At 42.9% G+C, this 12,709-nt stretch overlaps 1 protein-coding gene across 10 annotated transcripts in view; it reads left to right on the plus strand.

Annotated features, from left to right (window-relative positions):
* DNAJC6 (DnaJ heat shock protein family (Hsp40) member C6) overlaps positions 1-12,709 on the plus strand; it is a 214,234-nt gene that overhangs the window by 138,802 nt on the left and 62,723 nt on the right. For 7 of the 10 annotated variants that reach the window (XM_060206346.1, XM_060206340.1, XM_060206342.1 and 4 more), the window contains 3 exons: positions 2,172-2,322; positions 4,799-4,848; positions 4,948-5,096. In XM_060206346.1, the coding sequence (XP_060062329.1) occupies positions 2,189-2,322; positions 4,799-4,848; positions 4,948-5,096 (333 nt within the window). In that variant the 5' untranslated portion in view covers positions 2,172-2,188. The remainder of the gene's footprint in view (positions 1-2,171; positions 2,323-4,798; positions 4,849-4,947; positions 5,097-12,709) is intronic. The other 3 variants (XM_060206347.1, XM_060206349.1, XM_060206348.1) reach the window with 1 other exon arrangement.

Here is a 12,709-nt window from a genome sequence, read left to right on the forward strand (position 1 = left end):
TTGTTACTATCCTATGCAGATCAAACAGTGCATATAGACACAGTGCCTAAAAGAATATCTAGCAACTAATACCAACCAGGGGTTAGCAATAATAGTTTTTATTCCAAAAAGAATTTTTACTGCCCATTGGGACCTCTCACCTGCACTATTCCACTATTCCTGGCAGGCTTTGTCCCCTACCCCACCCCTTTTAATTTCAGGGAGACAGTGAAAGAGAGAGGAGAGATACCACAATATCACTCCATCATTCCTGGAGTTTTTTCTGGCCCTGAGTTTGGTGCTGCTTCCATATGGTGCCACAGGCTCCAGCCCCATCTGTGCACAGAGCAAGGTGACTATCTTCCATCCCATTACTACTCGCTATTCATTAAGATCTTTTAAATAATGATATATATGTATATATATATATATTTATGCTTTAAGTACAAATTAAAAAATTTTTTTTATTATATTTATTTGTTTTCCCTTTTGTTGCCCTTGCTGTTTTTATTGTTGTTGATGATGTTGGATAGGACAGAGAGAAATAGAGAGAGGAGGGGAAGACAGAAAGGGGGAGAGAAAGATAAGACACCTGCAGACCTGCTTCACCGCCTGTGAAGCGACTCCCCTGCAGGTGGGGAGCCGGGGGCTTGAACTGGGATCCTTACTCCAGTCCTTGCACTTTGCACCACGTGTGCTTAACCGCTGCGCTACCACCCAACTCCCAAGTACATATTTTGTTTTTTAAATTTTATGTATGAAAGGAAACACTGAGAAATCCCCAGATATCTGTGTTTTCTAATAATAAAGGGTTACTCCTCACTTACATAACATTCACCAAAGGTCAGCTTGGAGCTTTGTCACACAACTCCTATTCTAGACCAAAGAAGATCTCAAAATTTGATGGTTGATACAGGAGAGAGAGCAAGCAAGCAGAGAGACAAAGAGAGAACAGTGAGGATAAGAACTGTTAGGGAGGGAGTCGGGCGGTAGTGCAGTGGGTTAAGCGCAGGTGGCACAAAGCGCAAGGACCGGCATAAGGATCCCAGTTCAAGCCTACGGCTCCCCACCTGCAGGGGAGTCGCTTCGCAAGCGGTGAAGCAGGTCTGCAGGTGTCTGTCTTCCTCTCCCCCCCTCTGTCTTCCCCTCCTCTCTCTATTTCTCTCTGTCCTATCCAACAACAACAGCAATAAAAACAATAACAATACAGTAATAGCAAGGGCAACAAAATTTTTAAAATGGCCTCTGGGAGCAGTGGGTTTGTAGTGCAGGCACTGAGCCCCAGCAATAACCCTAGAGGCAATAAATAAATAAATAAATAATTTTTAAAGAGTCAAAAGGTATAAATGAAATTAATGTGACATTACAAGCTCTTTGATTTAATATATCCAAGATATTACAATGTTTACATGGACTCTGTGTAAAATGTTAATGAGGGTTTCTTTTTTAAATTTTATTTATTTATTTTCCCTTTTGTTGCCCTTGTTTTTGTAGTTATTATTGTTGTTGTTATTGATGTTATCGTTGTTAGATAGGACAGAGAGAAATGGAGAGAGGAGGGGAAGACAGAGAGGGGGAGAGAAAGATAGACACCTGCAGACCTGCTTCACCGCCTGTGAAGTGACTCCCCTGCAGGTGGGGAGCCGGGGCCTCAAACCGGGATCCTTCTGCCGGTCCTTGTGCTTCGCGCTATGTGCGCTTAACATGCTGCACTACCGCCCGACTCCCAGTGAGGGTTTCTAGTGCCTGCTGGGAATCAAACCCAGGGCATGTGAGACTCCATCCCTGAGCTACTGCCACAGTGCCTCATGAGATATTTATATTATTGATGTTATTTATTTTTGGCACTCTGATAGGTGGGGAGCGTTCTGTTCTCACAGCCCATCTTAGTTAATACTAATCATATTTCAAAAGCTCATTTGGCACGTCTGACTAGTGGCTGTCAGGTTGTCTCTGCAGCTCCAGATGTTTCTGTCCCTGGGACTCAGTGAAGAGCCAGCCTGGGTCTCTGAGGACCAGTTGCATCACCGTAGTCCAGAGGTGGTAAATTCTAAGAGCAAGGTGGGATTTCAGGAAGAGCTGTCCCAGACATCCCCACAGATGGAATGCCGTCTATGTGTTTGAAAAGTGAGGTGAGGTTGCTTCTCAGTGTGGTCTGTATGATCACCTCCCTTTCTGTGTTGCTTGGGCAGGTGCCTCATCTCCAGACATGGAGCCCAGCTACGGAGGAGGGCTCTTTGAAATGGTGAAAGGAGGTGCAGGGAGGCTCTTCAGTAACCTCAAGGACAACTTGAAAGATACCCTCAAAGACACATCTTCTAGAGTCATACAGTCCGTTGCCAGGTACGTGCATTCTTCCCAGTTAGGCTAGTGGCATTCCCTGCTCCCAGAGCATTTGGTTATTTGCTAGCTGCTTTGTCCGGGTCACAGACGGTCAATTTTGTGATCTGTTTGCATGGAATCTAATTGGGAAATGTTGAAGCCGCGTACTGATTCATTTGGAAACTCCAAGCGTAAGCTATAAAGATGAGGTTCATTGGTCAGTTAGAGTTATTGCTGTTCCTGGCTTGGTGAAGTAGTGATACAGGTGTCTCTCTTTCTCTCTCCCTACCTTCCCCATTCCTTTTGATTTCTCTCTATCTCTACCCAATAAATAAGTAAATAAATAAATAAGTGATACAAGACTCTGCCTTCACTGTATTCCTTTACTGTGACTTGAGTCCCATGAGCATTTTTCAACTTTTATAAAAAATAGTTCATGGGGGTTGGGCGGTGGCACAGTGGGTTAAGCGCACGTGGCGCAAAGCGCAGGGACCGGCAGAAGGATCCCGGTTCGAGCCCCCGGCTCCCTACCTGCAGGGGAGTCGCTTCACAGGCGGTGAAGCAGGTCTGCAGGTGTCTGTCTTTCTCTCCCCCTCTCTGTCTTCCCCTCCTCTCTCCATTGCTCTCTGTCCTATCCAACAATGAACAACATCAACAATGGCAATAATAATAACCACAACGCGGCTACAACAACAAGGGCAACAAAAGGGGGAAAAATGGCCTCCAGGAGCGGTGGATTCATGGTCAGGCACCGAGCCCAGCAATCACCCTGGAGGAAAAAAAAATAATAATAAAACTTTTTAAAAAATGGTTCGTTATGTTCATTGCATGAACATTACTATCTTATTTAATTCTCAGTTCACTCACAAAACACAAATCTTACCAGGGTGTACAAATATCACTCAAAGCATTCGATTAATTTGTCTGAGGTCACATAGGTAACAAGGGCAGATATCATATTAGAACATAGGATGTAATCACTGCTTCTCTGCTTTGCCACTTGTGAAGTTCCCCCTGCAGGTGTGGACTGGAGGTGTGAGCGTTGGTCCTAACGCATTACAACATGTACGCTCAGCCAGTCCCCAGAATCTTGTGTCTTAATAGCCCTTTAGAATTTATTTAGGGGTTTTTCTACCTTTCTAACATATGAATAATCTTACAAATAGGAACTATGAATTACTTTTTATTCATAGGTATGAGAAAGTTCTGGAGTTACTTTAAGTTACAGTATGAATTTTCAATCATAAAATGTCAAGTCCCATTACATTAATAAACATTTTAAAGAGTAAAAGGCAAAGGCAAGAATGATCTCTTAATCCTTTGGTAGGGTCTAGTGGGAAGAAAAGGGATGCATATTGTTCACCCTCCATGAGCTTTTTCCTTTTAAAAGTATTTCTAAAACATTTACTTGTTGTTAATTTTTTTGGGTAGGACAGAGAGTAAGGAGGGAAAGGAGAGACAGGGAAAGAGAGACATGTGCAGCACTGCCTCTCCAGTTGTGAAGAGCTTCCCCCTGCATGGGGGGGGCGGGGGACTTGAACCTGGGTACCTGCTCACGGTCACCAGCTGTATCATGTCCTAACCCGCAGCAGTTCTCTCTCTCTTTTTAATATTATTTATTTATTCCTTTTTGTTGCCCTTGCTGTTTATTGTTGTAGTAATTATTGTTATTGATGTCATCATTGTTGGGTAGGACAGAGAGAAATGGAGAGAGGAGGGGAAGCCAGAGAGGGAGAGAAAGATAGACACCTACTTCACCACCTGTGAAGCGACTCCCTTGCAGGTGAGGAGCCGGAGGCTCAAACCGGGATCCTTATGCTGGTCCTTGCACTTCACGCCACCTGCACTTAACCTGCTGCGCTACTGCCCAACTCCCAGTTCTCTCTTTTTAAAAAATATTTATTTATTCCCTTTTGTTGTAGTTATTATTGATGTCCTTGTTGTTGGATAAGAGAGAGAAATGGAGAAAGGAGGGGAAGACAGAGAGGGGGAGAGAAGGAGAGACACCTGCAGACCTGCTTCACCACTTGTGAAGCAACCCCCCTACAGGTGGGGAGCCGGGGGCTCGCACGGGGATCTTTACTCCGGTCCTTGGACTTTGTGCCATCTGAGCGTGATCCACTGCGCTGCTGCCAGACTCCCAGCAGTTCTCTTTTTATCTCCTACTTACTTTGGAATATTTCTGTGTAGGCAAAGGGACTGCAATGATCAGTGTTCATAAGAAGGCGTTGTTCTCTATTCTGAGATTTGTTCTGTTTATGAAGGTGCATGTAGCAGAGACACTGCGGTATACTTGTTTAGAGTGACAGACTTAAGCTTTGTAGGAGGCGCTATCTCCTCTTACTGATCCTCCTTTACTAGAGAGAAGGACCTAAGGGAAGTCAAGATATGCTTACGAAGAGGAAGTGTCCCAGGCCATAGTGGACAAGGGATGAAGGAATGAACTGTGTCCTATTTGAATCATTTTAATGAGTGCATTTTCTTGTCTTCACTTTAGCTACACAAAAGGAGACTTGGACTTTACTTATGTTACCTCCAGAATTATTGGTAAGTTTCTGATTTTTATTTATGCTCTGTGGCTCCGCTTTCAATTGTTGCCCATCGTGACAGAAAATCAACTTAACCTGTTTCCTTTCTCGTCTTTAGTGATGTCCTTTCCTATGGACAATGTTGACATAGGATTCAGGAACCAGGTGGATGACATTCGAAGCTTTTTGGATTCCAGACATCTTGACCACTATACGGTGTACAATTTGTCACCCAAATCTTATCGGACTGCCAAGTTTCACAGTAGGGTAAGGAATTCTGACTCTGGCACCAATGCTGTCAAAAAACAGAATGTCATCTTCTTCTCCTTAAAAGCTATTCTCAGAGCCTTTGTTCTGAGGCATTTGAATATGTAAAAGTTTGTTCTCTGGACATTTTGATCTATAAAATATTTATTAGACTGCTATGTGCATTAAGATATTTATAGGAGAGTTTATCTGCTTATGAAATACCATCTAACTTGTGATCTCAGATCAGTTGGTGGCCAGGTGTTTAGTGGTTAGGGCACATTGTTCTGAGGCTTAAATTAGAGTGTGAGCTGCATGCTGTGTGACCATCAGATTTATACCATAACACTCAAGTATACCTTTCGAAATTCCCTATTTCTACTTTGACCATTAAAATGAGGCAGTGTATATACTGACTCACTCCAGACTATTGACAAGCAAGTAGAAAGACCTAAAGAGACACCATAAAGTTCACAATGAAATAGTGTCTACTTAGACTTAGATACCCTCCTCACCTATGTCCTATAACACTTCCCTCCGTCACTCCAAAGCTAACCTTATCAAAGCAAGGACTGCAAAAGCTGAATAAGGGCAAGAGACTGGCATACTTTAATGATGACTGTTTAGTCACTATCAGGCCACCTCATTAGCAGGGGCCCGAGTTGGGGAGTCCTGAGATTCCCAGACAAACATGGTGGGCCTAGACCTTGAATAAATCCCTCTCTCCATTGTTACTCTCTATCAGGAACAACACAATAGACCCATTCATGGGCCCCCATAGGACCTTGCCCTCAACTCGGATCAACAATGGTAGAGAATGTTCCATCCTCTGAAGGGAGGCTGGACAACATACTCTATCTTCCACTTAGGGGACATAGGTTCTGATATTGGGGCAGCTTAGAACCTTCCTACTCATGACCACAAAATGTGAGCTCAGATCTATAGGGATGCAGAGGTCACATAAGCTCCTAAGCTGAATATGGGCCCTAGATCAGATCAGATCAGATCAGATCAATAGGATTTACAGTCAACAATATTTATACACCTTTCTCATATTTGGAAGCCACTCTCTTCCCTGTTCTAGCTTTCTGGTCCTTTTACCAGCCATGACATCATCTCCACAGATAATAATTTGGATCCACCTGCATATCAGATGTCGGCTCAGAAAAACAAAAACAAAAACAACAAACAAACAAAAAACCCCAAAACACTAGTATAGTCATGGGCCCTTTGGAATACAACAAAAATAGGCCTACTATCTACAAAACAGAAACCCCCAAATCTTCACCTGAACTATTCCAGCCTTTAGGTTAATGATTAGTCAGCAATATGTTTGGCTTTATATGTTAACTCTTCTTTCAGCCACCAGGTTCCAGATGCTACCAAGATGCCAACCAGACCTCCCTGGGCAGACAACCCCACCAATGTGTCCTGGAGCCCCACTTCCCCAGAGCCCTGCCACACCAGGGAAAGAGAGAGACAGGCTGGGAGTATGGATCAACCTGCCAACGCCCATGTTCAGTGGAGAAGCAATTACAGAGGCCAGACCTTCCACCTTCTGCATCCCACAATGACCCTGGGTCCATACTCCCAGAGGGATAAAGAATAGTAAAGCTATCAGGGGAGGGGATGGGATACAGAGATCTATCTGGTGGTGGGAATTGTGTGGAGTTGTACCTCTCTTATCCTGTGGTTTTTGTCAGTGTTTCCTTTTTATAAATAAAAATTTAAAAAAATGAAACAGTGTGGCAAGACAATATAGATACACCCATATTAATGGAAATAGTTTCCTGACCTTTTGGGAGATGCTTCTTTCATAAACAAAGGCTGGTATATAAAGAGTTCCTACTGTAGGTTGGGTACTATGAATACTCATAATGAGATCAGAGACCAGTGTTCTCAGATGCATGAACACTGTTTTGAGAACTTTGCATGCACTCCATCACTTAGTTCTCTAAACAGTCCTCTGAGGTAGGTGGAGGAACTGAGGCCCAGTGAGGAAAGGAAGTTTTTCTGAGACCACACATTACCTTAGCCATTGCCTTGAGCTGTCAGTATTACTTGAAAATATAAACTATCCTGTTAAGGAACTTTAGGTAGTTCAATAACAGAATATTCCTAAAATTCATAAGTAGTTGAGGAGCTTTAAAAACTTCCTTAGTTTATTTATTTAATAAAGATCAACAAATCCATTGGATAAGAGGGATATGATTTCACACAGTTCCCACCACCAGAGTTCCATATCCCATCCCCTCTCTCCTTTTTTTAAATTTTTTATTTATGAAAAGGAGACACTGACAAAAAACCATAGGATAAGAGGGTTACAACTCCACACAACTCCCACCACCAGAACTCTGTATCCCTTCAACTCCCTTGATAGCTCTCCTATTCTTTATACCATTTGGGAGTATGGACCCAGGGGCATTGTGGGATGCAGAAAGTGGAAGGTCTGGCTTCTGTAATTGCTTCTCCACTGAACATGGGCGTTGGCAGGTTGATCCATACTCCCAGCCTGTCTCTCTCTTTCCCTAGTGGGGTGGGGCTCTGGGGAAGTGGGACTCCAGAATACATTGGTGGGGCTGTCTGACCAGGGAAGTTTGGTTGGCATCATGGAACTTGGTGGCTAAAGAAAGAGTTAACATATAGAGCCAAACAAATTGCTGACTAACCATAATTTAAAGGCTGGAATAGTTCAGATGAAGAGGTGGGGGGAGGGGTCTCTGTTTTGTAGATAGTTAGTAGTCCTATTTTAGTTATATTCCAGAGAGCCCATGACTATACTAGTTATTTTTTTTCCTGAGCCTGACATCTGATATGTAGGTGGATCCAAGTTATTGTCTGGGGAGATGATGTCTCTTTAGTCACTATCAGGCCACCCCATCAGTTGGGGCCTGAGTTGGGGAGTCCTGAGATTCCCAGACAGACATGGTGGGCCTAGATCTTGAATAAATCCCTCTGTTCATTGTTGCTGGTCATCTCTATCAGGAACAACACAATAGACCCTTTTGTGGGCCCACATAGGACCTTGCCCTCAACTCGGATCAACAACACTAGAGAACGTTCAGTCCTCCGAAAGGGAGGGTGGGCAACATACTCTATGCTACACCTGAGGAAGATGGGTCCTGATATTGGGGCAGCTTGGAATGTTCCTACTCATGACCACAGAAAGTGAGCTCAGATCTACAGGGATGCAGAGGTCACACAGGCTACCAAGCTGAATATGGGCCCCAGATCAGATCAAATCAGTGGGGTTTACAGTCAATAATATTTATACATCTTTCCCATATTTGGGAGCTACTCTCTTCCCTGATCCAGCTTTCTGGTCCCTTTACCATTCCCTCTCTTGAAAGCTTTCTTATTCTTTATCTCTCTGGGAGCATCGATCCAATATCATTATGAGGTGCAGAAGGTGGAAGGTCTGGCGTCCGTAATTGCTTCTCTGCTGGACATGAGCATTGTCAGATCAATCCATACTCCCAGCCTGAAAAACTGACTTAGCTTTAAAACTCATGTCAATTCAAGTCCATTGATTTCTGGACCTGGTCAGAAGTCTTTCTGTGGTGTCTTTCCTCCTGTCCATCCTTGCTTTTTTTTTTTTTTTGCCATGAGGGTTACCACTGGGGCTTGGAGCCAGCTCCTGGTGACCATTTTTTTTTTTCTACTTTTATTTGCTGGGACAGAGAGAAATTGAGAGGGGAGAGAGGATAAAGAGAGGTAGAGAAAGACACCTGTGGACCTACTTCACCATTCATGAAATGGACCCCTTGCAGGTGGGGAGTGGGGACTTGAACCCAGATCCATGTCTATTAATGTAGGAAAAAAAGGTTCCACACATTGGATTCCTTAAAGGTAAAGCTTGAATTCAGACGGGTATAATGATGACTAGCTGTTGTGTTACAAGGAACTCACTATTGGGCCTAGACCAAGATCTGGTCATTTTTAGGGCTAGTCTGAACCCAGGGCTATTTCACTGTCTCGTTTGAAAGAAGGCTTTTTTTTTTTTTAAGGACAATCTTAAAAGGATAGAGCATAGCCTGCTATTCCAAGTGACCCAGGGGTAATGACTAAGAACAAGCTTCAGCCCACGTACTAGCTCTGTGGTCTACGGCAAATCACCTTTTGCTGCAGATAAAGGAGAATTTTATAAAGGAATCTCTTTTCTCAGAATGTTTCTAGAATGATCAAGAAGTGACTTAGTTCACAAACTTTAATGTCCTTTCGAGTCACCTGGAGGGCTTGTGAAAAACACCAGCCAGCACTTCTGACATCACATATATATATACTTTACTTGATAGACTAGAGAGAAATTGAGAAATTGAAAGAGAGAGAGATATCTTAAGCACTACTTCACTGCTTCGAAGCTTTCCTCCTGCGGTCCTTGTGCATGGTACGGTACGCCATCACCTGCCCCCCTCCAGCGTTTCTGATTCAATAGAGATGTGACTAGAATCTGCACTGCCAATCAGGTACTATTTCTGCTGTTTCCCGAGTACTCCTTCTTTTGAGAAATACTGTTAATATCTCCCCCCCAGCTCTTCCCTTCATGAAGCATTTTGGTCCAATCCCCCATTCTATAGTGAAGGTTTTTAAATACCAGTCTTTAAAATTCTCTGTAGTTAATTGCCTTTCTAACTCATTTCTCCTCTATTACCTAAATCCGAATATGTAAATTAACGCCAAACAAAAGATGTGGGTAGGTATTTTGTTTCTGACTCAGATGCAAATCTTCAGAATTGATTTTTTTTTTTCTTGTTTGGAGACTCCCACCAGTGCCCTCATTTTCATAACTCAAGGACTGTGGCATCTCCTGCACCATGCTGCCTAGACATTTTTATTTGATCATAAAAGATCTGTATGACAATCTGAAAAAAAAAAACCATATCCTTTGAAAGTAAATAAAGGTGATATCATTACAGATGCATTTGTATATATGAAGCTGTCACTTGCTAGAAAAGCAGTCTCTATAAAGATATTGAAAAACGACATTGATTAGGGTAACTACATATTTTATGACCATTCTTAATAGTCTTGCTAATGCCACAGGATTTACATATTGAATATCTTCCCTGCACTGTTGTCACTGCCCTTGAAAAGCAGGAAGCTGTTTATTTACCGCCTAAACCAAAATCTGACTTGGGGAACACATGTTACTCAGAGGAAGGAAGAGTACTAAGGATGGTTAACCCCCAGAGATATAAGCCAGATATTTGGCTCTTGTTCCTGAGACATGATATCTAGTAAGAAACAAAACCCAGGGGGCTGGGTGGTGACATACCTAATTAAGTGCACGTTACAGTGCACAAGGACCCAGGTTCTCCACCTGTAGGGGGAAAGCTTCGCAAGTGGTGAAGCAGGGTTGCAGGTGTCTCTCTGTCTCTCTTTCCTCTCTCTCTCTCTCTCTCCCCTTGTCTTCTCAATTTCTGGCTATCTCTATTCAATAAGTAAATATAATTAAAAAATTATAATAATAAAAGGAAATAAAACCCAAGGAAATTCAAATAATCTTTCTGGTACCAAGACGGAGAAGTTGAGTGGAGACAGACGGCAGTGAGAGAGGGGCCAGGAAGCCTGAGAAGATCTTGTATAGTGAAAAGAGTGGGGTGATTTCTTCTCTCTCCAAGCTGTAAACGGTGCCTTCTGAAGCTGTTTGTGATCTAGCCTCTGCCCACCTCTCCAGTGACATCTTTCGCTGACTGAAAAACCCAAGATCCAACTTGAGGAGACACAAATTGTCTCTTTTTTAATACGCCATCCATGCCACACCCCATCACCATGTTCCTCCTGATTTATTTCACCTGATTTGAGAATCCACTTTATCCTAAATTAATTGCAAATAACAATGAAGAGAACCTATCTCGCCAATATCTAGAACATTTTTCATTGTTGTAGTTATTATTGTTGTTGTTATTGATGTCGTCGTTGTTGGATAGGACAGAGAAATGGAGAGAGGAGGGGAAGACAGAGAAGGGGAGAGAAAGACACCTACAGACCTGCTTCACTGCCTGTGAAGCGACTCCCCTGCAGGTGGGGAGCCGGGGGATTGAACCAGGATCCTTACTCCAGCCCTTGTGCTTTGTGCCACATGCACTTAATCCGCTGCGCTACCGCCGACTTCCCTAGGAAATGTTCTATAGGGTTTCTGTAAGAACTGATGTAACACAGTGGCTGACAGTAAGCATTCAGTAAGTGGTAGTTAGGACTAACACTGGTCATTATATAATACCACTGTAAGTGATTGACAAAGATACCCTGTCTTCCAAAAAATGGTGTCAGGTTCTTAAAGCACTGATTTGGCTCTCCAGACTGAGTCTATGTAGTGCCTTTTGCTCTTACTTATTTATTTTTTGCCTCCAGGGTTATTGCTGGGACTCAGTGCCTGCACCATGAATCCACTGTCCCTAGAGTGGATTTTTTTTTTCTTCCCCTTTTGTTGCCCTTGTTGTTGTAGCCCTGTTGTGGTTATCTTTGTTGTTATTGATGCTGTTCCTTGTTGGATAGGACAGAGAGGAATGGAGAGAGGAGGGGAAGACAGAGAGGGGGAGAGAAAGACAGACACCTGCAGACCTGCTTCACCACCTGTGAAGCGACTCCCTCGCAGGTGGGGAGCCAGGGGAGGGCTCGAAGAGCCTTTTGCTCTTAGGCTCAAGCAGGTTGGATTCTTGAGCCATTTCATTTCAGGTTTCAGGAGAAGGAAAGATGAAGTGGAATGGTGTCTAGCTTCGGTGTTGTTTGGGCTTTTTTTCCCTATGGGTGGCATCATAGAAGTCTGGGAATGCATATGGCATTGCTCAGCGACTCTGGGGTTGGCTCCTGGAAGTTGGAGATGACATAGGGAAGTCACAAGCTTAAGGACTGTGCTTAGGTCATGAAGCTGTGAGCCCCAGAGAACTACAAAATTAGCTTGCTGTGATGGAATTCCTTAGAACATTGTTTTGATTCTGTTTTAATGTTGTTTTTTTTCCTTTAGTCAGCGGCACATGCTTTTAAAAATTCTAATGATATGTTTGCTTTATCGTGTATAATTACATATCCAGTAAATATGTAATTACAGAGAGCTTTAAATTAATATTATTTACTTGAGTGAGTTAATGATTCTGGAACTATTAGCCTATTGTGTTGAGAACAATTTAGACAACTTTAAGCTGAGATGCACTGCGAATTTTGACTATTAGTGTTTGCCTGGGTGACATACGTTTTCTAAAAGGCTTAAAAATACTGCCTGGGGGAAGTAAATTCTGTATGCTTTCATTTGGCTGTAAGTGAAAAAAATAAAATAAAAACATTTTCCTGCTCTTTCCTCAAGATACTGCCCCTGAAGACAGATCATATTAGAAGAAGGTAAACTTCCAAATGGAGTCGGCACCATCACAAGTTTGCTCATTTATACACTCAGTAAATGCTCACTGAGCACCCATTTTGTGTTTAGTACACGGACACTGGACCTGGATTATAATAAGGAGTCGTATTTATTCTCTTGGAGTTTAGTGTCTGGTTGGCGGGGGGGACAAATACATTAAGTTCATTTGAAAGTAACTTCATTTTTTTTTAAGATCATTTATTGATTAGAATGGTAGGAGGAGAGAAAGAAAGAGCCAGGCATCACTTTGGTACATGTGCTGCTGGGGACTGAACTC

This window comes from Erinaceus europaeus, chromosome 13 (genome assembly GCF_950295315.1).
Source record: "Erinaceus europaeus chromosome 13, mEriEur2.1, whole genome shotgun sequence".
NCBI classification, from domain to species: domain Eukaryota; kingdom Metazoa; phylum Chordata; class Mammalia; order Eulipotyphla; family Erinaceidae; genus Erinaceus; species Erinaceus europaeus.